The 27,192-nt window shown below is 45.4% G+C and overlaps 1 protein-coding gene across 1 annotated transcript; it reads left to right on the forward strand.

The window, feature by feature from the left end:
* The first annotated feature begins 8,636 nt into the window (after window positions 1-8,636).
* Window positions 8,637-10,095, forward strand: TMEM74 (transmembrane protein 74). Its single transcript, XM_075550591.1, has one exon. It carries the CDS (start codon window positions 8,637-8,639, stop codon window positions 9,555-9,557), a length of 921 nt encoding a protein of 306 aa, XP_075406706.1. The 3' UTR covers window positions 9,558-10,095.
* Window positions 10,096-27,192: the final 17,097 nt, after the last annotated feature.

The raw sequence follows: 27,192 nt of genomic DNA on the forward strand, positions 1-27,192 counted from the left end.
TTTGATGCCAAGCAGTCAATTCCACCACACCCTTACAAAACACTTACCCAAGCTAAAAGGTGGTGCGTAGTCAGTCACTCAGCATGAAGCCGAAGGGGAGGGAGAGGTGTGAAAAACAAAGGAGGAAGGACAGGGATGGTCAGTTCAGTGGTTCCAACATCCAAGAGAAGTCCCTGCTGTAAAACTAGCCAGAAGGAAAGGGAGGCCATATGAAAGTGCAGGAGAATTGAAAATTCCCGACGGTGGAGCAACGCAAGCATCTTCGTGTTAAAAATACAACACAAGCACAAAACAAAGCAAATGTGGTCCATAGAAAATAGGGATCCGATTTTAAGAGAAGGGTTTACATGGTCAGAGTTTTCTTTTCTAAATCTAATCCATAGACGGTGTGTCGATATGAGTTCGACACTGAAGATTTTCCTGGCCAGGAGACAGTTGCAGCAGTTCCAGACAGTGGACAAGGGAGCTTGGACTGCAACACCAGGCTACGAACAAGAACCAGCCAACCAAAAACCCATGCTAATGCCAACAGTAACGGTGACATGCTCTTTCTTCCTGGTGGTTGATGGGTCTCTGACTCGTGGCAGCCTCCTGTGGTGCAGAGTGGAACTTCCCCGGGGAGTGTTTCCACTGAAATCTTCACAGAGGCCGGGGCGCTGGTCCTTTTGTTCCTGGAGCTGCTGCGGAGGTTCCAACTGCCAAGCTTTAGGTTAGCGGTCAACTACAAACTTCTTGTGTCACCTGGGCAGAATTAGAAAGAAGGTCTTCCTTAAGCATTGTGTTCTTTTAAGAATTGTCAAAAAATGAGACCGAACTGATAATACCTTGCCCATTTGGACAGTAAGATGGGCAGCACAGGGGGCAGGTAAGTTGTACTGAGGATGGTGACGCAATGTGGAAAAGGATACAGCAACAAGGAGAGGGACCCTGGTGGAGCAGCAGGTGAAGCACTTCCCCAGCCAGTGAGGCTCCTGGAAAGTGAGATTGTCAGCTTCAGAAACCACGGGTCAGGCCGACTCTGCTCCTCAGGGGCACTCTACGTTGCCATGAAGAAAGGCAAGGCAAGGGAAGAATTAAAAGGCTCTCACTGAAATGTAGCTTTGGGCATTCCTGACTCGATGGACATTGTGTGGTGCAGTTCTTCCCGGAGCAAAGAAAGCAGGAAAGCTGCCATCCAGCGCTTGTAAAGAGGGACAGAAACACCACTGCAGATGAGATACAAAACCGTCCTCTTGCCACAACAATCACCCTCACACTACATCGTTATGGTCACCCCCTTCCCCCCCACCTCCCACCACACTCTATCATGCCTACCCCTAAACACTTTACCTTCATCCCTCTCTGTACTGTTCTCACTCTGGAAACATTATATAAACGAATCAGACAGTACAGACAGTGACTTTTAGAGATTAAATTTTTTTTCTTTTTTTGGTGAGTCAAACATCATATTTGCAAAACTGCCTACCAAATTGATTGGAAGTAATTTTGCCTTGTTTTAGAGAACGTTTGCAGTACCTTCTACTAGACAACTGGTCTGCTGCTACTCTGGAATCATTTCACTTAAATTTGGGGTAGTGAGACATTTAAAAATGGACGTGAAGGGGAGACAATGTCAAGGAGTCCGTGTAGAAAAACTAATTGTGGTAGCAATTGTACACTTCTGCTTGGCTCTATTGGACTAGAAGATGATATGCTATGCATATTAAAAATATTTTTTCTAACTGGAGGTGCACTCTTTTAAGAGCCTGCCTGCCTTCTGGACCACACCACTAAGATGCAGCCTTCCGGGCCTGCAACCCAAAGTTTAGAGGATGAAGCTTATTCCCTGTGGCTTCTTCCCTTGGTGGACCAAGAACCCCAATGTCTGCATGCCATTGCCTCAGCCTCTGAATTCACCAAACAAACAAATCCAACCCACTGCCATTGAACGAATTCAGACTCCGTGACCCTAAATAGAGTCTCTGAGGAGTCTTAAGTATTTACAGAGGCAGGCAGACTCAGTTTTCATCCCAAGAAGCGTCTGGGGACATTGAACCGCCAACCTTGTGGTTAGCAGGCCAGTATTTAACTCAGAAGACCACAGCGGATCCTCTGGACTCATGAAATCTCTCCAAATCAAAAGCAGCGTCACACTCTTTGGTCTCTCACCCTCACTGAATCCTACTCCTTTGGGTTTTTACCTCTTTTTTTACTTTGCATGTCTTCAAATAAGTTGTTTTTTTTAATTATACTTTGCCCAACTTTCAAAGTTATTCTTAGTAATGACTTGGTCTGAGTTACCTTGTGTCGACTATTCCTAGCAACAAAAGTTTCCCATAGCCATGTTTGCTTTGGTCCATAAAGTGTTTAAAAGTTTTTCAGCTTTCACATAACAATGCGGATCTTGAACTTTTATTGCAGTCTGAATTTGCTTAAGACAACGCTGACCTGGAGCTTTTAGGGAATACAGATCCCTGTAGATAAAGCACGTGCTCGCAATTTGACTACAGTCTACTCCCAACCACTATGACTGCGTTCAGTCCCTGTGGGGACCTACTTAAATAGCATGCTTGCCTGGCCAAGGGGAGTATTCTTATTAAAAGAAATCCATTTAAAATGTATATGACCCTTTCTGTTCCTGGAAAGGATTTCCATTAATAAACAGGACTTTCGTGATTCCAAATTCTGATCATTTTAATTCTTTTCTCTCATTGCTTAAAAGCACCATTTTGAGGTGCAAAATGAATCATATCCCTTCTATCATTTCCATTTAATGACTACTAAGCCCTTATCTAGCTGAGTCCGAGAGTCTGACCTACCTCCCTGGGACTCGAAGTCCGCTAAGAGTATGTATTTACAGTCAGGCCTGAGGACTGCTGCTGACTGAGAGCACACTAGGAAACCTTATTAGAAGGGACTGGTTGTTCAAAGTCCCTGCACTGCCTTTTATGCACGTGGTAAATTTCCTTCTGCGAATCCGCTTTTTAACAGCATAACAGAGATTGCTGCCCCCTTTCTCACAGAGTATAAGTAAACCAAAAACGTGAGGCAGATTCGAATGCATGCAGATCAGAATCATTCTTTACATTTGTCATCCATCATTTCAATGTTTGAGGTTTTTTTTTTTTTCCCTCAGAGAATGTTTACACCTCATTTTGCCTAGACAACTGGTACCTTGCACTCTGAAATGACTTTAAGTATTAGGAATTGAGATGGTTTTTGAAAGAATATTGTTTTCTAAACACATATTGAGAAAACACTCTTGTCCCTGTATTGCACTGTTTCTTGCCCGTGAGTAACTTCAAGGCAGCAAGGAGAATGCGTGGGTTTTCAAGGAATTTAAATTTTAGCCACGAAGAGAGACCGCATGAGAAACATAAAATATACATGAAATATTTTATGTATGTAATATGACAGTAAAGGCACATAGTATGCCACTTGAAAGTCAGAACAGTAAAAATAAGTCGAGGGAGATGGATAAGAACATGATTGGGTCAGGTTTTCAGGAAAGCTTTAGAACAGTAGTTCTCAACCTTCCTCATGTTGTGACCATTTAATACTGTTTCTCATATCGTGGTGAGCCCCCAACCATAACATTATTTTCGTTGCTACTTCATCACTGTCATTTTGCTATGCGTATGAACCAGGCAACCCCTGTGGAAGGGTTGTTCGACCCCCAAAGGGGTCGCGTGTTGAGAACCTCTGCTTTAGAACTTGAAGTTTCAGGAGAGAGGAACACTTTTTCTCCACATGGCATTTTTCCAGAGCTTTCCTTTCCAAGGGTTCAGACGGTCCCCATTGATGCTTTCTCTGCAGAACTGTGAAGGGAATTTTGTAGTATGTTGACACACAGTTAATACTTTTTAAATGGTCAAGCCTATGTTGACAGTCCAGGGTCCTCTGTATAGAGATAGGAAATGGAGAGAGTAGCACACAGAGCTAATCATCTTGAGTTTCAGTTCATGTACTTGCTGCAGAAATTACTGCAGGCGACCATAAAGCAGTCAGCACACAGATGCTGACCTTGAGGGCTTTACAACTGTCATTGAGCACCAGGGTGAGGAGTGATATAGCATGCAGTAGTTACACAGCGATGCAAGGTCACAGGCACGGAATGATAAATATCAAAAACATCAGCTCTGCCAAATCTAAGGAGATTCATCAGATAGAAAAATCCTCTTCGCAGTCTTGGGTGGAAGGAAAGGACTGAAGGTGAGATGAAGCTAGAATCACCTGAGAATCATTCCGACCACAGAGACCACTGACTCCAACCAGATGAATCCCTTCGACAACATCCCTAAGAAAAGCCTCTTCCAGTTCCATCCTTTCCACGGATACATATTGTATTCACATCCAAGAACCGTCTCCTTTCAACAAATGGGCCTCAGTGGCTACAAGAAAATCACGGTTGGAGGAGGGATTTAAAGGTATTGGATTGCTTAAAAACTTTGGAACTATGGGTTCCCTCCAATACAAAGAAGCCCAACAAAACTGTTGTTACATGATAACTGATCCTAAAAACAAGCAACCACGTTTATGTGAGCTGTCCACACGTCACAAAAGACTTTGAGGACTATCACTCTTCTTCTCCGCCGGAGATGCTGAAATCTGAAGATAATCCTCAAATACAGCCTCTGGGCCTTCTGTTGTTGGCTGCTATGGTCCATTTTGGAGAGAAATATACATTATATTTGTATATATTCCCAAAGAAAGTAAATCATACAATGGCACATTCATTTGTAGAGGCTGGCAAGCCCCAAATGCATAGGTCAGCCAACAGATTTTGGATGTCTGCTGGCTCACATGGTTGCCAGAGGGTGATAAACTCAAAATCTGTAAATTAGATGGCAAGCTGAAGGGCTGTACAGGCACAGGGTTGCCAGATTTGGTAAATCCAAAATCAACAGGCTATGCCACAGGCCAGCAACTTCTGCATTCTTGCATCCTAAGAACTGGAGGTTAGAGGTAAGAGAGGGCAGGTAGAGCAAAGAGAGAGCTTTGGCAGACCACCCACTTATTTACTGGAAGCAGGCCACACTCTTGAGTGAACTTCGCTTTCAACTGACTGCTCACACTGTGGAAGGTGGTTATCAAGGGTCCACCAAAACACTGAGAATCATAGCCTGGTCAAGTTAAAAGATCAGCTTAGCCATCAAAGAGACCCAAAGAAGTGACCTCACTCTGTCTGGGTTTCACACCTCAGTGGCTCCAGACTGCACGTTTCCTTATTTCGGATTCCCTCTCTCTAGCAGCTTGATTCCTTCAATACACCATAATATGTAGAGCCTGAGTACCAGTTGTGTGTGGTACAAATGACTCAACTTCTTTGTAACTCAGTTTCCTCTTCTCTAACACTGCAGGTTTGTTGGCCTTTACACCTCAACTGTAACCATTAGTGAGCTAAGGTATTACGAGTGCGATGCATGCTACTTGCTCTTGCGAGTCATTTTTCTTCATCCATTCAACTGTGATGACACGGTGCCAGGCACCAGGGTGCACGGATGGACAGGACAATCCGTGGTCCTCAATGGTCGCATAAAGGCAGTGACTTTGGAAGCAGACAATTGGATGCCATATTAGTAGCTCCCCTTTATTTCTTTGTGACCTTGCACGAACATTCACAGCCATCCAGTCAATTCTTACTCAGGTCTCTGAGTCTGAAACGACTCGATGTCAGTGTTGTTGGAATCCTGGATGCGAAAACTTCATCTCTATGAGCCTGTTCTGCTAAAAAAAAAAAAAGAAGAAGAAGAAGATGAATCTACTTTAAAGGTCAATTCTATCAAATAGGAACTCAAATTGTGCACCTTCTCTACAGTCCTGTGATGGCACCTGAGACTGGAGTCCCCGCCCCCCCCCCCCCGAGTTTCGGAGCCAGCCCTTTCTTCTGAAAAGTAGAAAAGTACCAACAGGAGCTGGGCTTCAGGAAGGGTGAGCCCCAGGAGGTGTGAGAGGAAGCAGAGGGACACGGGGAGAATGCCAGAGGACTACATCTCCCGGGATGCTCAGCAAGAGGGGCGCCCCGCCCCGTCCCGCCCAGCCCGGCCCCGCGGGCACCGCCCCGCCCGCCGAGCGGAGCGCCGAGGCTACAAGTGCCGCGGCTGGTGATTGGGGGACTTGGCTGGGGAGCCGCGCTGGGCCAAGCGCGCGGTGCTCAAGCAGCTCCGAGCGGTCCAGGCTGGAGGTGAGTGGCGCCGAGGGGGACCGGGAGGACGAGCCGAGGCGCGCGCCGGAGCCCGGTTGCCGAGCGGAGCAGGGGCGCGCGTCCCCACTCCCCGTCCAAACTGCCTGCCTTGTCCCCGGGTCGTCGGCGGACGCATCCCGCCTCGGGATGCCCGGGGCGTCGCAGAGTTCACCCGGAATGGCTGGCTGGAGCCCGCGGCGCCCGAGGTGGGCACCGCTGCCCGGAGCCTGCGGCGCGCCCTTCCCGCACGACACGCGCAGGACGCACCGGGAGGTCGCCTCTCCCGGGCCAGTTAGTTCCATTGCCAATCCCAATGCTTTCCATTGCTAGCAAACGGACGGGAGAAAGTGCTGTGTTCTGGCTTTGCGGGGCAATTTTGTTAAATGGGCTCTTAAGGCGAGGGGACAGAGAGAGAGGGAGGGGACGGAAGAAAGGATCCTTTAACTGGTCCCCCGGGATTACTCATTCTCCGCTGAGGATGGAAGCCCCGGATTACCGGAGCTGCAAAGGCAATCACTGTGCAGCTAATGAATCTTCGCCAGAACAAGCGAGAGCCCCTCTTTTCTTCAAAGAGAGAGACACTGGAGAATCGGATTAAGAGAAGATTCCCCCCCCCTTCTCTCTTTGTTAAGAATTGGAAATCACTTCAGGGACCCTCTGGATTTTCTGCGGAGTAGTCTGATGAGGCGAGTTAATCGTGCCAAAGGTTAAGCAGAGCGCCGAATGCCCTAGGGGATATTGTGAGACTATTTCTCGTTTTTCAGAAGCGGATGAAACCCATTACTGCTTGTCTCCATTCATTAAGGCATCCTGCAGTCGGGGTTTAGTCTGTCCATCTGCTGAACGAGAGATCTGGTTCCGTTCTGGCTTCAATATTGGATCCTTTTGCTTTTGCTGTTGGAGTTGCAGGTAAACTCTGAACATTAGAGTCGGTTGTTAAAACCCTGACTCGGATGTGGAGCAGAAAGCATGCGTCTCTGTCGTGGTGCGTGACTTGCCAGACTGACTGGAGGGGAACCGGGAGCCGGGAGCCATGGCCTGGGCTGCTGTGTGGGTTACCAGCTGTGGATTGTGAAGCATGAGCTTCAAGCAATGGGTTCAATCGGTAATCTCCTCGGACTTGAAAATAAAATAAAAGAGGCCCGTGCTGGAAAGGGCTGTGCTTGGTAGGTGGAGAGTGAATTTTGCTTCCGAGAGAAATATGACCGAGGCAGAGAAAAAGGGACAGATGGCTTCCTGCTCAACCCAAAGTTCTGCCCTAGAACGGTCCCTTGTTGCAGTGGGTGAGGGAATGTCACAGCCACAAAGTTTTAGATTGGTAACCTTGGAAACAGTTGCCCATCAATTTGCCTCAACAGATCTGTACCATTGTGTGTGTGTGTGTGTGTGTGTGTGTGTGTGTGTGTTCATTGCTCATCTGTTCAAGTTAATTGCTAATCTGTTCAACTCTACCAGAATGGGCTTGCGGATGGTCCGTTTCTTGTGGGCTTCACTGGGCGAAGATCTGGAAGTCAGCCTTGAGCTGGAGCAGCTGAGAGCTAGAGGGCCCAGGCAACTGAATGAACAGGAGCCAGTGGGCTGCCCTGGTCTGGCGGGATCATCGGGGATCATCTGGAGTATGTTGCCTGCCTACTTCCCGGCTTAGAGAAGCCGTCCCAAACACACTGCCCCATGGCGCAGCGCCCAGAAGGGGCTGGGTGGAAACATATTGAGCAACTTTTCAGACTCCAGTTTTGGAAACGGGAGGCTATCTGCCTGGGGTCATTGGCTGTCTGAGGTGTAAAGTTTAGAGAGGTGGCTGGGTAAGTTGCCCCACTTCCCTGAGCTTCAGCGCTACCCCATCAAATGCTGAGCTGTTCCAGTGGAGCAGGGCCGGCTGGGGCAGCTCTTCCGTTCCCCCGCGTGGTCTTCTGACTGGCATCCGCATTAGCGGCTGCTCTGGACTACCTAGGGTGTCATCCCGGCACATCCAGCTGCATTGTTAAGAAGGCTGCGCTTCCCCAGTTTCTTCGGAAAATCAGCAGCTTTGCTAAAAAGGGTCCCTGCTTTTCTCATCTGTGTCTCTATACAGGGAACCTGCCTTCTCATTTGAGGGATCCTGTCACAGAAATGTGTGAGTCCTTGGATAAATTTGGCTTGGTGACGGCAGTGCTCTCTCCAGTGACACTGCCACTTCCTCCTCACCACTTTCCTACCTGGACCCGAGTTCCTCCGTGTTAATCCCGGCACTAAATTAGCGCATCTCTCCTTAACCACCCGCTCTGTGCCTGCCAGTAGGTATCCTCGGTTTTTCTTTGTCCCCCTTTGGGAGAATGGGGGGCTGCAGGGCTGCCAGCTGTGGCCGCAAAGGGAGATGGGGCCTCAGGAGCAGCCCTCCTGGCCTTGCCACCCTAGCTTCTCTTGAGTTCTTACCTCACTGTGTTGCTATTGGCAGAGTTTCCGGAAGCTGCTGGGGGATGTCTGACTAGCGCGGATGGAGCTCCACTCCCTTGCTACGAAGAACAGCCAGGCCGACCAATGTGATGTTGTGGAGTGGAGTGCAGGAGGGCCTCCTGGGGACCCCCCTGAGGCAGCAGCCACCAGAGCTGCCCTTTGCTGCCAGAGACACTGCACATCAACCCCAAGGGCAACAGAGAGAGAAGGGTCTAAACCCAGCCTTTCCCCAGCATCCCCTGCCTCCTCTCTGCAGGACAGTGCCATTCAGCCAGACTCCTTCCCACCAGGCTCTGTGGACTCCAGGAACCACCAAATCCCAGGAGAACGGAAAGTCTGCAACTGCTGCAGCCAGGAATTGGAAACGTCTTTTACCTACGTGGATGAGAACGTCAACTTGGAGCATTGGAACCAGAGCTCCCCTTCCACAAAAGGGAGCCATCACCAGGGAACTCTGGGCTGGGGAAATCCAAATGAGTGGCCCCAGGAGGCTGCCTTGTCTTTGATCTCCGAAGATGAAGACGATACAAGTTCTGAAGCCACGTCTTCAGGAAAGTCAGTTGACTATGGTTTCATCAGCGCCATCTTGTTCCTGGTCACGGGGATCTTGTTGGTGATCGTCTCTTACATTGTCCCCCGCGATGTGACTGTGGATCCCAACGCAGTGGCCGCCCGCGAGATGGAACGCCTGGAGCGGGAGAGCGCGAGGCTGGGGGCTCACCTAGACCGCTGCGTGATTGCGGGGCTCTGTCTGCTCACCCTCGGGGGCGTCGTTCTGTCCTGTTTGCTTATGATGTCTATGTGGAAGGGCGAGCTCTACCGTCGGAGCCGGTGTGCCTCTTCCCGAGAATCTGCAAAACTGTACGGTTCCTTCAACTTCAGGATGAAAGCGGGCGGGAATGAAAACACCCTGGAACTGTCCTTGGTAGAAGAAGATGGGCTTGCTGGGGTACAGAGTTGATTCTGGTGGTGAAGTTTGAGGCCACCCTGGCCTTTTATAACAGGAAACATATCACAAAACACAGACACCGTTCTTAAACAGCGCCTTGTGTTCATTTGCCTGACAGGAAAAGTTCAATCCTCCAAACCTGTAGCCAACAAGTGTTTTCGGTCCTGATGTATCTTTCACTTAGGGAAAAAAAAAGTCATGTAAGACATATAAGAGGCCACAGCCAACCTATCCCTTTCCTTCTAAAGAACTATGGTTGCCTTCAGCCTCTGCTTCCATGGCAAAGGATTTCTAATGACCCGACACACAAATGCTTTCTTTTATACAAAAACGGGGTATTATTCTTGGACACTAGGAAGTCCGCCACACAGTAGGATCAAGTGGCAATCTATTTTGTGTCGAAGAACATAAGCATTTAATCACATAATAAGGCTTACATTTTATTCTCAAAGGTGCTTATCCATTTTCTCGCTTGGTTTTTTTTCTCTTTTTTTATAATTTGGCTAAGTATTAAAGTAGGGAGTTTTATGTGAGTATGTGAAAGCTAAAGGTGTCATATATGTGTATATATATAATACATATATATACACATACATATATATGTACTTTTCAAAAGAACATCACATTTGAAAGTATTCCTGTTTGTAAAAGCAGTCACAAACATGATGAAGAGAAAATTGTACCAATCATCATCAGATGAAATTGAATTTAACCCCGATTGCTGGTGTTAGAGGCTAGCCCACGTTGCATGCCTGTCTGCTGAATGAAGTAAAGTACATTGCTGATCTCGTTTCCTTTTCTCCTTGCGGTTTGGCCATCATTTCTGGTGACCAGCATTCCTGGCGTCTTCTCTGGTCCTGACACCAGAGGTGATTACGTGAAGTGCTTTTAACATATTTCCAGATAGCTGACTATCTAGGCATCTCTGAGTCTTGATTGGCTCAGGCATGCTCCCAGATGACATTTTGTCATTATTTGGGGGGTGGGGGGGAGGGAAGGGAAAGAAAAAAACCCAAACAACTCTCCAATGTAGTTGCAGCCAGACACTTGGGGATTGTGCCTAGTACGCTGTATCACTTGCTCTGTGGGCCAAGCAGTGAGCCGTTGCTTGAGATGGTAGCACAGTTAAATAAATAAAATAGGATGGGAACGAGAAAGAGAGTGAAAGATCGAACACCCTGATTCCCTGGAACTGCGCTCTTCAGTCAACCCCAAATTCCCCCATAGTAGTCCAGTTAAAATCTGAGCACCTGACTGCAGGGCTGTCAGTCACTGGAAGTTCCTGCCCCATGATGTTCAACTCTTGCTCTATGAGAGGCATGATGGACAAAGGGGTCACATCTGTACACAGCACATGCCGTGATAGGTCAACCCTTGGGAAATACAGCCTCAGAAGTATCTTGCATTTTACAACTACCCCTTGAAGTATGTCCAACTTCTCTTGCCCTCATTGGTTTACTTGCCAGTATCAGGGCCAGTGGGGTCATTTCCAGTCAAGACTAGAACTAGGAATTGAAATGGCAGAGTGGGAATGGACTTGGTGATAATATGGGGAAGTGATTTCTCTGAATTCTAAATCCTCCTTCTAATGCCTGCAGTAGATGTGAGGGAGGGCTGTGGAGTCTATGGGTAACTGTGTGTGTGTGTGTTTTATAAGTAGGGACAGTTATGTGAATGAGCTCTTGTAGATGCCAGAGAGATGGAGTTGATGAATGAAGTGTGCTCTGTGTTACTCACTGCCAATGAGTTACTTCTGACTCATGGCGATTGCCCAGGACCTGGCAGCTTTGATTCTGTTCTGCCTAGGGTTGCTATAACTGAGTTGATAGACTCTTATAATAAGTGACCACATAGGACAAGCTAGAGATGCTCTTGTGCACTGCCGAGACTCACTCTTCCTGGGAGTAGAAACCCTCAACTTTTCCACCAAGAGCACATGGGGGTTCAATCTGCTGACCTTGTGCCAAACAGCCCAACACATAACCACCCTGCCACCAGGACTCCTGATGTTACTGAATGTAATGCTGAGGGGCAAGGATGAAAAGACAGGAGAGTTTTTTAAAAAAAAAGGGAGACAAGTATTTGCATGATTATGTAAAAATTAGAAATTACATGAATTCCAGAGGAAGTACAAGCTACTTATAATGAACCTACAACAATCTGACTCAAAGATTCAGAAAGAAATGGGGTGACACCAACATGATTTTAGTTTTCTGTTGCTGATGGTGAGGCGCCAGGCTGGTGCAGTGGGTCTGTGTTAGTTTAGGTGGTTTGCGCACAAATATTTTACTGTTACGCTCCTGTCTGGTTTGTGTTGAAGCCCACTGACCAGCAGGAGGTGTTTTACGAAGGCTTATGAATTGTCAGGCTTTTGCCTGCTCAAGGACCCACTCTGGGTTGAGGGAGAGAAGAATGTCTGCAGCTTGGCTGAGGGAGTGAATCGGAGCTCTGTGTGTGTGTGTGTGTGTGTGTGTGTGTGTGTGTGTGTGTGTGCGCGCGTGCTTTAAGCATTACTTGTTCATAGAAGCAAAATGTAGATAACTGAAGTCCTTTTTTAATTGGCAAAATGGGATTAATTAAATGAATAACGGGAGCCCCATTTTCAGTTTAAGAAGGTAGAACAAACTGAAAATCAAGGATTGGGATTTTTTTTTCATGTCTGTGAAACTGATGATAAGAGAGAAAATGCCAAGGCCTTTCATTTGAAGGCATTTAATGAGTCTTGCATTGCTACCAAATTATATATAGATCAGATGTGATCTACAGGCACCATGAAAAAAAATCCTTATTTGGAAAAGAAAATATCTTAAGGGTGAAAAAAAAAAAGACCTAACAATCCAGAACATATTTCCTCCTCTGTAAATGTGTTCTTCACATTTCTAACGGGAATTTCTTTGGTAAATGCTTGTTTCAGCAATTTTGAAATCTCTTTCTTTGGAAGGTCTTTTTCTGTGATAGCAAATCCTTCATACCAAAAGGACACCATTCAGAGAATCCTTGGGCTGCTCCCCTCTGTACTGTGTTGATACAACCCAGATAATTACCTTAATTAACTTTTCCCCAGGAATTCAGTTAGAATAGCCCTAGTCTGTCTCCTGCCAGGGCCTAAATTCAGGATTGGTTTCTTGCATTGAAAATGATGGTAAGGAAGCACACAAAAACAAACAAAACCATGGGCTCTCTGCCCTGTTGATTCCAGCATTCCTTTTTTTTTGGTGGGGGGGAGCTGTAAATATTTATTTAGAAGTCCTGTGGCCAGACCAGATGATAAAAGTTACAGACAATAGCTCCAGTGTTGGCCTGGGGTCGTGGCAATTTATTACCTTAACATTGATCTCTTCCGTGTGATGCTGGTTCTTACCTGTGAAGTTTTTATTGCTGGACCTGGAGAAGCAAAACTATAACTTCCCCCATCCTCCACCCCCAGAAGTCTGTGGTTTAAGTAGCTTATTTATCAGACTGTCAAAATCTAAACTCAGGGGTCATCCTCCTCATGTTAAACAATCAAACAAACACCACCATCGAATCAATACTGACACATAGCAACCTTATAAGACAGGGTAGAACTGCTGTGAATTTCCGAGGCTGGGAGTAGAAAGCTTGGAAACGTTAAAATGAAAGCGATTTACCCTCTAGCAGTGCTCCCCAAAGGTGTGAGTACCAAAGAGGTTGCTTTTCTCCATTACTTCTAGGATCTAAACAAAAACTCTGCCTTGACTCAGTGACCTGTAGGGCCGAGTAGCACTGCACCATAGGGTTTCCCAGGCTGTCAGGATGACAGAAGCAGATCTACGGGCCTTCCTTCTGTAGAGCAGCTGCGGGCTCAGACCCAGTCCTTAACCACTGTGGCACCAGAGAGCCTTCCCTGGGACCTACAGTCCGCACAGTAGCCTCAGCGGCTCAGTAGGTGAAGTACTTCGCTGTGGACTTGGGTTTGAGCCCACTAGCTACTGCCAGGGAGAAAGAGGAACTAGTTGGCTTCTAGTAAATCTTGCAGCCTGGGAAACCTGCGAGGTGTTTTGCTCCATCCTATCAGTCACCGTGAGTCAGAATTGGCTTGAAGGCCATGTATATAGTTTTCTAGGGACGATTTAAGCTTCCTAATGTCTTTTTAGAAGGATCCCTGATGGTGCTATGGGTTAGGTATTGGGCTGCTAACTTCATGGTTGGTGGTTCAAAACCACCAGTCACTGTGGGAGAAAGATGAGGTTGTATGCTTCTCACAAAGATGTATAGTCTCAGAAATCCAATAGAGGGCCATTGAAAGTTGGACTCGACTTGATGGCAGTGGGTAGGTCTTATAGAGGAGTTGTGTTTCTTGCGGTGTAGTGGTTATGCATTGGGCTGTTAGCTGCAAGGTCAGCAGTTCAAAACCACCAGCCATTCCCCAGGAGAAAGACAAGGCCTTTAATTCTCTGAATTATACCTTTGAAATCCATAGGGACCATTCCATCCTGTCCTAGAGGGGCACTATGAGTTGGAATTGACTCGATGCCAGTGAGTTTTTGAGTTTTGGTGGTACAGTAGTTCAACACACAGCCCCAAATATCTGCAGTTTGAGCTCACCAATAGCTCTGCAGAAGAAAGACGTGGCAATCTGCTTCTGTCAAGGTTTATAACTTTAGATCATCCGGGCAGTTTTAATGTCTTTAATAAACCGTTTCTTTTTAGGGTACCTTAAACCACTTCTGGGATCCTTGGGTGGTACAAACGGTTATTGCTTTCGACTGTTAACCAAAAGTCCACCTAAAGGTGCCCTTGAAGAAAGGCTTGGGATCTACTTCCTCTAAATCAGCCACTGAAAACCCCATGGAGCTTAGTTCTGTGTTGAAACGCAGAGACAGAGGTTTGGAACAGTTTCTGGTCGAAGTGAGCTTTTGCGTATTTATGCTGGAGCTGACCGGGCAGTGTGTACCAGACGTGGCTGTGGGTGCTCTGGAGGTGATTTTTATGGATAACAACCTTCTGTGAGAGAATGGCTTCTCCGGCTGTAATCTTGGGAGCAGACCACCAGGTGTTTTCCGATGAAACTGGTTAGTGGTTTGAACCCCCAACCTTTCCATTAGCAGCTGAGCATTGAACCAGGGTTGTTTGTAACATGGGATCTTGGGCTTCTTACAAGGCGAGCGCCCTTTTCTCCCAGCTTCCTGGTTCCTAGCGGATTTGCATTTTAGAGAAGTGCAGGCTGCTGGGGAACCTTGTGTTTCGTGGTTACTGTGGATTCTTAGACCCACATGAATTTTATGTGTGACTGCCAGGGCCCCTTGATTCTGGGGGATCTAGATACTTGCCTCAATAGTACATGCTTCACTGTCTGCTCCAAATACTGAATTCATCCCTCTTCTGCTTATAGGAAGGCCTCCTGGCCTGGTGAGTGAAGCATTGGACTCTTAGTTTCAGCGTCAGCAGTTTGAACCTACCCTGTTCCTCCAGACAAAAATGAGGCTGGCTTCCTGCTCTCGTGAAGGTTGACAACCTCAGAAACCCTGTGGAGCAATTCTATTCATAATGATTCGTAATAGGATCGATGGCAAGGGCTTTGGTTTGAATACTTATTAAGGGAGCTCTGGTGGTGGAGTGGTTAAGTACCTAGCTTCTACCTGAAAGGTGGGTGGTTCACCCCCCGCCCCTGCTGCTCTGCTGGAGGAAGTTGTGGTAGATTGCGTCCATAAGCTTGTACAGCATCAGAAACCCTGTGGGGCAGTTGTACTCTGTCCTACCAGAGTCACCATGAGTTGGAATCCATCCAGTGGCATTGGTTTGAGTTTTGTGTTGTCATACTTATTTATCCGAGTGACTCAGTGGGATCTGTGCCCACACATGTTCTTCTGCTAAACCTCAGGCAGCGAGACTGCCACCACCAAGTCCACCTGTGCTGTTCCTTCGTCCCCAGGACAAGATTGAATGACTGAACGGGCACCATGCCGACTCAGTAGCAAACATGAAGGGTCTTGCACCCAAGCGGCTCCACTTTATACTTCCCTCTTTGTAATGGGCGCCCTTTCTAGGCAGGGGCATTTTAATAAACCTGCATGCATCTTTTACCCTGGCAGTCACAGACGCATGCAGAATCTGACCCGGCTTAATCGTCTCCAGTTGAAGCACTTCTATACATCTATCGGGGAAGGGTTTCTCGTTCTGAAGGTCAGACTCCAGCGCAGCAATTACTGCTCCCGCGGAAATGTGGTCTGACAACAAAGACTCACAGCCTTAGTCAGTGGTTCACCTATTGCAGCAAGATTGATGACTACCACCTAGATTCATGCAGCAATGGAGTAGGACAGCTGCTTACAGTTCCTTGTAATGAGAATTAACCTTTTCCCGAATTAGACATCACGAATGACTATGATGAAAAGAATTAAAGTTATTTTTCTCAGCATAATGGGGTGCATAAAAGAGGATGTAGCATCTCACTGTCCATCAGCTGCTTCAGAGCTTAGCATTTGATGGTTCACCGCATCCCGCGGTACCCTATTTGCACAGCATTCACGGGCATAGGCCTTGGGGAATAATTCGCCTGGTGAGCACATTGGCACTGTTAAAAGTAGGGTGCTTTTAAACACATGAACCTGATTTTTAAAGTTCTTGGTTTAAACGTAGGTGTGTACCTGTAATTTATGCTTATTAGGGTATATGTTTATGTGCACGCACACCTACCTGTGTAAAGTAGAATAATATACTTTATTATTATTAAAGTATAATATCTAAAGTTATTGTTAGCAAAATTCTCTTGTAGCAACATTGGCATGTTGACTCTAAGAACAAAAGATCTCTTTCACTGGGCATAGTTCAATAATTTGGGCTCAACCTCAGAATAAGATGCCATGATGATATAAACATATTGGTTGTTTGAAATCCCCCAAATGTTTATTGATTTATTTTTTAACTGTTCCATTTAAGATTTATAAGAGCATGGCATATTTAAAAGTTCTTTTGCCCTGTATTATTATTTAAGGGAGAAACAGAACGGTAAGTCAAAAGGTATGCTAAAGTCATAGAACACTTCATTAAGCGAAAGTGCCAAAAGGTGAAACTATGGTTTCTCAGCATGTCCTCCATTTACATATGCACTTCTGACGGTAATACTTCCATCTCGCTAACTCTTCCTCCACGATTTCCACACACTTCAATTCACAAAACTGTCGAAACAGCTGCCATGGAGTCCTCAAGAGGCTCAGGTCGTGTTCCTCCATAAACGGTTTTGGAGTTATGAGAACAAAGTAAGTCTGGTGTGTACAATAGAAGAAATAAAGTTTCCCAACAAAATTCTCATAAACAACCATTGTTGGAAGATAAGCAGGTACATTGTTATGATGGGAAAAATATTTCTGCAATTTTCCTCACCTTTTTTCCACCAATGCAATTTTCAGCTTAAATCTTCTTAAGACGACCTCACGATTGCCCTATGTCCTTCAAAAATATCTGCCAGAATTATTCCTTTGGAATTTTAAAAGCAGTTGCCTTAACACTGTTAGCTGGCCTTTCTGCCCTGACTGGAGCTGGCCTAGCCCGTCTCTTTGGAGGACAGTTTAGACCGTTTTTCTTTGAAGGCCCATGTGGTGCAGCGGTGTGCGCCATGTGGCTCTTCTAGTCATGGCCTTTGTAACTCAGACCAAAAGACTGGGTGAGGGCCATGCCAATTGGATTTGTCTTCCCTCTTCCTGGTGGATATCAGTAAGAGGAGGTGAGGGGGGGTGTGGATAAGATTGTATGATCCAGTTGTAAGACCTGGAACTCTCACAGGGGGAGTGGTTAATTTTGCCATTCCCTTGGGTATAAAATGAGCCACCAAAATGAGCTAGTAGGAGAGCACATCAGCAAGAGCCCCAGGCACTGACCCTCCCTGACCTGTGAGACCGAGCTGTGCCCCCACAGAAGCAGCGGAAGAGTGGTTTCAGAAGTAGAATCAGAACAAGGACGGAACCGTGGACTGCCTGGCCCACAGAACAAGTGGAGTGCCTTCAAGCAGGAGCTTGCCTGAAGAGTGGAGTGCCTACAGCCACTTAATTGGTGTAGTGAGGTTTGCTGAGCCACAGAAGTAGAGCTGAGCACCTTTGGGCTAGGGCTTATAAGTGGAGTAGTGTACCCTTTGGACATTTACGGGCATCTCCGAAAGAGCTCCGTAGCATTGCTTGAGAAGGGCAGAGGGCAAGGGACTGTGTGGCTGAGAAGCCAAGGACCCGAGAGAGCGCTGTCGGTGGGCAGGACTGGGAAGAGGCTGTCCTGACCGAAGAGCTGCCTCCTGAGCATTTCTGGCCCTGACTTGTGACCTGTTAACTTCCTTAATAAACCCTGTAGTTGGGAGTGTTGCCTGAGTTCTGCGTGGCCACTGCAGGAAAGTGGTGCAGTGGGAGGGGCAGTTGGAATTGGTAAAGAGGCTTGGAGGGTAGAGAAATATCACCTCCACCTCATAGGAATCTGCCTGAATGGATTTTAAGTGTAATTCCCTTCCTGATTGTGAAATTGGAGGGGGTCAGATGCCACCCCTCAGCCTTCTTTACAACACCCTAACAACCCTAAGATGATACTGCAGAGAGGTGCTGTTTGCAGCCATCCACTGATCAGAGGGCCATGTCTAAACGGTTTCTTTGGAATCAACCCAGACGGGGCTGAGCTGCTCTGCTGTCGCAATGCTTTGGGACTCACCTGTATACATAGGCAGCAGACAGTACCTCCCTCTGTTCTACGTTTTAGCAACACCTCTGTGTTTGGGGAATAGACAGCCTTCTTTTCTTTCTATCTTAAAGTTTCCTAGCTAGGTTATGAACAGACATCATACAAAGTGTGAAAAGATGAGCTATTACTCTACTGTGTCCTTAGAATTTTTACTCTGTGGTTCTAATCAGCACATAAGCTTTTCCATCTTATTTTGCCAAACAAACAAAACTGTTGATTTTGTGCTTTTTGACTTTATAAAGAATAGTTAAGGTTGTATGCTTTTACTTAGGTTATTTGATGCCTTATATATTAATAGCAAGTGTGTCATTTTAAATAAAACGATCAAGCTAGTATATTTGTTAATTTCATTTAATATTATTTTTTTGGTGTTGGTTTGACCTTTTTCCATTTAACTTGAAATTACCTGCTTCTGAAAACTTAAAGCATTCAGTTCTTCTTTCTTCATATAATGGAGAACAATCTAAAGTGTGCCTTCTGATGATTACTGTATATCAAATAGTGACAAACCTCGTTAAGGGTTCTCTAAATTGCACAGCATTGTTACTTTGTAATATATAATATGAAAAAGGGTAATGAGTAGATATTTTTAAAAACATCAAAAAATTTAGGTGAGCAATGTATATTGAATTAGCTTATGTCCCTTTTTTAGTCTACTTTTTAATCACCATTTTCTTTTATGAGGTGCATCATAATTTACACTATTAAGGGGTAGTACTGATTGCTCTTATGCATAAGTCTGTCAGTTTTGAAGTAAGGCACCCTATATTTCTTTACTTATTAAAACATTGGAGATTCTATACATATACATATGTGTGTCTATATATATTGCTAAAAGAGCTTCTGGTTTCTATCAGTCACACTGATCCTTTGTAATGATACAGGTAAGCTGCTGTAACAAGTCCGGGGTCCCTTGCAATGTGACCCCGGGCACTCGGTCTAATGCAGTCACCTTTTCAAATGTTGCTGACTGCCAGGGTAGAGGGGAAAAATCTGGAAGGTCTCAAACAGGCATGACCTTCCTTGCCCCCTAATTCATTAGTCAAAACTAGTCCCTAATCCTGCACACGCCAGGAAGTACAGTTCCATCATGTGCTCTAAAATGAGGCACACTGGCACTGCTTGGCAAACAGGACTGCTAACGAATGCCATAATTTCCACAGCTCTTGTTAAAGAGCTTATGTGCCAATGAACACAAAAAAATCTTGTTCTTTCATGATCACTGATCACATTTATTTTTGATACTTGGATCATGTGCCAAAAAACTTCGAAAAATCACATTTTATGAAAAGTACTTGGAAGGAAATAATCATAACTTACCTTTAGTGTTGCCATCAAGTTGACTTTGACTCTCAGACTCTTAGCGCCCCCTGTGGTCGTGTTACTCGATGTGGTTGAATCAGTTCTGACCCACAGTGACCCAGTGTGTGACAGACCAGACGTTTTCCAGTTCTACGCCATCCTCTCCATCTCTGTTCTATTTCAGCCTGAAGTTGTAGTCACCGTCAACAGTGACAACAGTCTATCCTGTTGAAGGTTTTCCTCTCTTGGCTGACCTTCTGCCAAGCCTAGTCCTTCCTGGCAGCTTGTCTAAAGTATGGGCGAGCAGTCTCGCCATTTTCACGTCTCTGGACCAGCTGGCTATTCCTCTTTTAAGGCAGATTTGTCCATTTTTCTGGTATTCTTAACATCATAATTCAAAAGTATCGATTCATCGGTCTTCTTTAGTCATTGTCCTGTTGGGGCATGCGTATGAGGGGGTTGAAAATACCGTGTCTTAGGTCAGGGGCACCTTAGTCATCTAAGTGACATCACTACTATTGAACATTCTAAAAAGTTCTTTGGCAGCAGATTGGCTAAAAACAATAATTTGAAGCAAGAGAACTCCTCCTGCAAAGAGAAAAATACATTTATACTAGCTATGCTATATTTATCATTGGATAAAATTAAGTAACAATAAGAAACTGTGTAAGGGAGCCTGGGAGCACAGTTGCTGAAGAAGGACAGCATGCTGGGTAAAGTAGAGGAACAGCAAAAGCAGGAAGCCCCTTGACTAGATGGATTGACATAGTGGTCACACCAGTGGCCCCAAGTTAACTGTTGAGGATGACACAGGATGGGGCAGTCTTTCATTCCACGTGCCTAGGGGCTCTGTGAGTCAGCCAAAGCTGTAAAGGTCTTTTTGGAATCGGACTTCCCTGTCTTCCACAGCGTGACTGGTGGGTTCACATGGTTGACCCTTAGGTTTCCGGTCAGCTGCTTCACGACTGTGCCACCAGCATTGCATTTTAGAAGGTAAACATGCTGGTGTTTTTGCTTTTATACAATAGAGTTAGGTGATAAATGGTTTCTCTTGATACACAACCAAATTAAACCCGTCAGAGCCCTTAGCCATCAAAACCGCCGTCCCGACTGAGGGGCACAGAAGCATATGCTGACACGGTTCCTCTAACATGGAAAGAAAATGCAATTGTTTTTTACCACGTACAATCGTGTACTTAGGATACATGTATAGGCTCAGGGAAAGACCCCCAGAGGATGAGTCTTATTTGAGGTCCTAGTAGGCCAGAGAGTACGCTCTCATATTGAGCGTTCTTTTTAAAATCCTAAGCAAAAATCATATAGTGAGGGCTTCAAAACTGGGGAACACGTGACTTGAAGTTTACATCCATGCTCTCCCCTTGGCAAGTTGTCTGAGCCACAGAAAGATTCTTCACCTATAAAATGGTCTGCCTTGCCCAGCTCTGACGAGGCCGTATTTTGTATATTTCTCTGTGTATGAAAGTCAGGATAGATACATCTATAAAGACAGTAATTCGTATGGCTGGGGTGGTGGGGAGCCAAATGGGGGGCTAAAAGCAATGAGTACAAGAAAGAAGAAAATGTTCTAGAATATTGTGGTTATGATTCATACCACCATTTTTCGTATGAACTATTGAATTGTATGATATGTGAATAATGTGTCAAAGAACAGTTAAAAGAATAAACGGGAGGAAGGCTGAGAGAGAATGAAGCTTTGCATTCCACCATCATATCCACCATGATCTTTAGTAGACTGTAAAAGCAGAGTTGGGATCCTGTGTCCGTGTTGCTTCAAAGCTGAATGACAGAGGAAGGACTGGGATAACTGTTGGTGATTACCCACGGCCATGATCAAAAACAGTGTTCACTTCCTCCTCCTTCTCCTCCTTTGTCCTCCTCTCCCTCCTGCTCTTCCTAGTTCTACTTCTTCATTTTTATCTTCCCGGTGGAAGCCATTCATTCTGAGATCTTTTATTTGTACCATCATACACATGTATCTGGAAAACTTTACATTCCCTTTCAGGGAACATAAAATCAGAGTGGAAAACTGCCTTTCGCCTAATCATGGGGCACAGCGTACTAACATCCTTTACTGCCATGACCTGCCATGCCGTGGAGAAGCACAGATTCGATCATGAACATACGGAAATCTAACAGGTCCTTTTATTTGGTTGAAAATCGTGGTTTTAATTCACAACATTGTACGTTGAAAGCTCCTATAAGGTTATCACTTTGACAGGACTCTGCTCACTGCCATTTGGCCAGATCATGGAGTTGCTGGGCATCCATTTACTTTATCTTTCAATTTTATTTAACCTTGCCCACAAAATTAGCCAAACCAACTAATCTGGATTACAACTGATGTTAAGAACCATTGCTTAGTTTAGCTCATTTTCTCTGGATAGTTTAAGGACACAGCAGTGATGCCCATAATGGTGAATATGTGCCTCGCAAGGAAAGCAGGGGCAGAAGGGAAGAAAGAGGCAGAAGCAAGGCCCACCTTAAATTATACCTTATGAAAGCTATCAGCCCAGGAAAGGATTTGCTGATTGCAAGCAAAATAGAAGGCCGATGGAGGAGATGTCTAGAACCTAAAAATAAGAGATGAGGCTGACAGAGATTTTGAGAAACAACAGCTCATCCCTACGTCAAAGATCATATGCAAAACACAACTCCTTTCAGATAAACTGAAATCAAAAGTAGAAGGGAAAACTCTCAAAAGAGACATCATTAAGCAGAAAGAGAATGAAGAGATAAGGAAGTAAAGGAAGGATTCCTTCTGGAACTGAGAGGATCTTGGATATGGTGACTGGCACATGAAATGGGATGGGAGCTGACACAGGAGCCTATTAATTTTCTAAGCCATGCTACCCGACATTCGTTTTAGGTAAAGCCACGGAGGATAAATGACAAGAAAGAAACTCCTAGAGACTTAAACCCGGGACTTGAACATCAGTGGACAAATAAGTTTCTTCCAACTAGCAGAACCAGGGTCTTGTCAAGAAACGTACTCCACTGATGGGACAGAAGGCTGGGGTGACTCCTGTTCGTGGGTTTTAGCTTCTGTATGCATTGGTGATTGTCGTGGGAGGATTTCTTGTGGTTAACATGCCTCACGGGATCAATGTCCCACCATTTAACATTGGCTGGGTGTATTTTCGAGTATAACCTTTCTCTCTTTTTAGTTTGCACTTACATGAAGAGCTAGACCTTATGAACAAGATCAAGCACAATCTGGACTTCTTGGACTTGGAAATGAAAGCCCTATCTGGATGGGTCTTGTGTTATCATTTTTGTTGCTGTTGTGAGGTGCCACCAGGTTGGTTCCCGGGGTTCAGTGGACATAAGCACCACCTGGTCCTGTGCCACCTTCCCAGTTGTTTTAGGTTTGAGCCCGTTGTTGTAGCCACTGTGTCAGTGCATCTTGTCAAAAGTGTTCATCTTTTTGACTGCCCCTCCAGTTTGCCAAGCATGATGTCCTTTTGCAGGGACTGCTCTCTCATGACAACGTGTCCAAAGTGTACAGGAGGAAATCTCTCCATTCTCACTTCCCGGAACCATTCTGGCTGTACTTCTTTGTGTATGTTCTTTTGGCATCCATGGTCCTTTCAGTATTCTTCGCCAACACCGCAGTGTGAAAGATGAGTTCTTCTTTGGTTTTCCTTGTTCAATGTCACACTTTCACACACATTTGAAGCAACTGAAAATACCATGGATTGGGGCGGGCACACCTTAATCATCGAAGAGGATCTCAAAGAGGTCTTGTGAAGCAGAGTTAACCAATGTTATTTGGTTTCTTGACTGTTGCTTCCACGAACGTTGATGGTGGACCCACGCAAGATGAAATCCTCGCTCACTCTACTCCGCTGCTTGGTTCCGTAATCCATTGCAATGACCACATTGAGTCCAAGAGATAATACGATAATGGAGATTTATTGGGGAAGGTAACAGGATGCCACAAGTCCTAATCAGAAAATATTAAAGAGAAGTTTTTTGTCCATAGCCGAACCTCTTCTCAGCCATTCTGGCAGACATGTCTGTCTGCCCCTTGGCCCCGTGGCCATGTGGCGCCTTCCCCTCTGCCTCCACAAACCAGGAAGCCAGATTGATGCTCTGCCCCACTGCCTCCTATGCTCACGGACTCGTGGTCTCCATGCTGTGGTCTCTACTGCCTCTTCCATGCGGGGCAGGGATCTCCCCTGTGCTATTGTAGTGCCCTTATCTGCTTCAGTTGCTACTTTCTTGGCATTCATGGAATCTGTTTCTGCTTATGAGATAACTCTAAAAGTATGTCAGGGAAATGGCGCAACGGAACTGTCTGAGTTTGTTTTCTCTACCTGATTTGCATGGTCCCCACCCAATCATTTGTATAATACAGAGATAGAAGAGTCACAACTAAGTACTTTCACTTCACTAAGAGAACCGAAGATGATACTCATTCTGACCGTATAGAACAGGGTAGAACTGCTCCACGGGGCTTCCACATCTGTAATCTTTAAGGAGGCCAACACCCGCATCTCTTTGCCCCAGACGGCTACCTGTTGAGTTTGAGCCATTGACTTATTGGTTCCTGCCAAGCACGTAACTGGCGTGCCACCAGGACGCAACTCAGAATCCACTCAATAGCACTGGGTTTGGTTTGGGTTGCTAAGGTGATAGAGACTCTGCTGTCTTCTGCATGCTGCTTCTAAGATCAGCCTGGCTGTCAATACCCAGCTGCCAGATGGAAAGAGAGACATCCGAGAAGACTTCACGGGAGGTTTGGACATTCTGTTGAGGACCACTCAATCTTGTTGCCACATCTCACTGAGAGAGGCAGGGAAATGTAACCAGCAGTATCCCCAGGGAAAAGACAAAATGGATTTAGTAATTAGCTACCCAGACTTTGCTATAACATGTGACTTGCGAATAGTTCATTTCCTATTGAATTTTGGGTTTTCTCTTTTCTTCCTTTCTGCTTACTAAACGCTCCCCTCATTAACTCTGGACTTTGGACCAGCCCCACCTCCCTTTCAGCTGAATTAGATAAAACAGTTGATGATCAAGATCTCAATTAGTATCATGCTCATTGTATGAATTATGTACTGCTGCAAAATAAATTACTCCAATACTTAGTGACAACACGAAGATTATGTCACACAATTCGTATGTGTCAGGAAAGTGGGAACAGCTTAGCTGTGTAGTTCTGAATCAAATTCTCTCATAAAGTCCCATTCAAGGCCTTGGCTCGGGTACAGCCATTTAAAGCCTGACGGGGACTGGGGGCTTCAGTTGCTAGATGACTCACCTGCATGGCTGGCACCTTTGTGCCGGGTGCTGGCTAGAGACCTGGTCTCCATATGAGCTGATCCCATGGACTCCTCGGTATGAGGCTTGAGCAGCCTCATCACGTGACTGCCTGCTGTGCTCGTCTTCAGGAAATGAGCTTGCATTTTAAGAAGAAACTGCAATTATGTTTTAACCTCTAGTTTCAAAAGCCGACGCTATCAAATCCTCCTCCTTCTAGGTCATTGAAATAGACCCCAGCCCCATTCAATGAGAGAGAAAACAGGCTCTACCTTTTGAAGGAAGGAAGGCTCAAAAAGGTGTGTACGTTATTTATAAGCCTCCATATTCGGCGTTTTGATTGTTTGAGATCTTTATAGTGTTGATAATTTAGTATTTCTTAACTTAATTGCTACTTAATGGAAGCTTTTACTTAATTATTACTTTACCATAGCTATTATAGGAAAATGTGAAAAATGTATTCTATTTAGGATGCATTACTAACTGTTAAATTTGATTTAAAATAAACCCAGAACTGACTTTGATCCTCCCTGAAAAATCACACTCGCAAACCCAAATGGGGGATAGGAGTGCCACTGAATGAAGACCTAAGCGTGCCACTGTGAAGCTTAAGATGGGGGTGGGGGAGAATCTCCGGTTCTTCTCTCTGTGTAGTGTTTCCACGCTGCCACCGACTGCCATCCAGCCAATTCCAATGCAGAGCAACCCTCTAGAACAGCGCCGAACTGCCCCTTGGGTTTCTGAAACTTTAACTCTTTAGGAGTGCAGACAACATCGTCTTCTCCATCGCAGAAACTGGTGACTTCAAACCGCTAACCTTGTCATTTGCAGATGAATGGGTAACCCACTACACCACTGGGGTTCCTTAATTCTCAACCAAGTGGAAACTTGAATTGATTTACCCCTTTCATTCTAATTACCACATCTCTGCAGTGTTCTGCTCCATTAGCTCTACTTTTTCAAGAACATAATGACCTTCAAAGCTTAATTCAAAACTTTCTCCTCTCCATAAACAAATGCATTCTCTTCTGTGTTGTTGAATCATAATCCATATCTGGAGTCATGAGCTTTAGTCCCACATCCTACTGGGCATTTCCTCTGGAAGATGCTGCCATCACTGTAACTCTGGCAACTGGTTCTTTAAAACACCTGTAGTAGTTACTACTACAGGGGGAGTAAGCGTAAATAGTAGGTGAGGGAGTGGAGTGAGTTTATTAGTACATCATGTTAACGAGTTCATAAAGTTTCTTAATGGATGCTTAAATTAATGATGGTAGCTTATTGGGTGCGAATAATACGCCTGGTTCCTTCTGCATCTTTACTTCTCTCATCTTCATGACAACCCTGCGAGGTAGGAACTTTGATTATCTTCATATAACACGTGGGTAACGTTAGGGCTGCCATAGAAATGACTGGTTTGCCCCCGTTACACAGCTTCTAAGTGGCAGAGTTGGGATTCAGACTCAGACAGTCTGACTGGTCAGAACCTTTGCTCCATGTGAAAGTAGAGTATTACTGTGATTACCTATCGACTTTTATTTTTTTAATCCACTATTTCTCTACCTACTTAGACTGTCACTTACGTAGTTCTTGTCATCTGAAATTCCTGTCCTCTCCTTTGCCCAGGCCAACCTCATTGATGGCTCCTCATGGCATCATTGATCTTTTTCCTCTTAGTATCTCTCTTCCGCAATTCACTCACTGTGGGCTGCCTTGTATTGATCACTAATTGTTTCATGCATTACTCTCTTCTTTTCACCTAGACTTTAAACTCTGAGAGGGCAAAGACCCTCTTAAACCCAAAGGACCTAGATCAATGTCAACTTATGTTAACCACTTGAGTTTTTGTGACTTACCCAAGTAGGAGTGTGTTGATTTCTCCCATTTTGTCAAATGCAAACCATTCAGGCCAGAATACAAAAGGAGCCTCTTGTCCTAAACAAGCGGCCATGGAAGCAACAAAGACCACATGGAAGAAGCACATCAGCCTGTGTGATCACAAGGTGTCGTGGGGCTTCAGTATCAGGTATCAAAAAACAGAAAAACATATCATTGTGAATGAGGGGGAGTGCAGAGTGGGGACCCAAAGCCCATCTGTAGGCAACTGGACAACTCCTTATGGAAGGGTCACGGGGAGGAGATGGGCTAGTCAGGGTGCAGTGTAGCAATGATGAAACATACAACTTTCCTCTAGTTCCTAAATGCTTCCTCCCCACCCCACCCCCACTATCATAATCCCAATTCTACCTTAAAAATCTGGCTACAGATCAGAGGATGTACACTGATACAAATAGGAACTGGAAACACAGGGAATCCAGAACAGATGAGCCCTTTAGGACCAGTGGTGAGAGTGCCCATACTGGGAGGGTGGAAGAAGGGTGGG

This window comes from Tenrec ecaudatus, chromosome 5, assembly GCF_050624435.1.
Source record: "Tenrec ecaudatus isolate mTenEca1 chromosome 5, mTenEca1.hap1, whole genome shotgun sequence".
Taxonomy (NCBI): domain Eukaryota; kingdom Metazoa; phylum Chordata; class Mammalia; order Afrosoricida; family Tenrecidae; genus Tenrec; species Tenrec ecaudatus.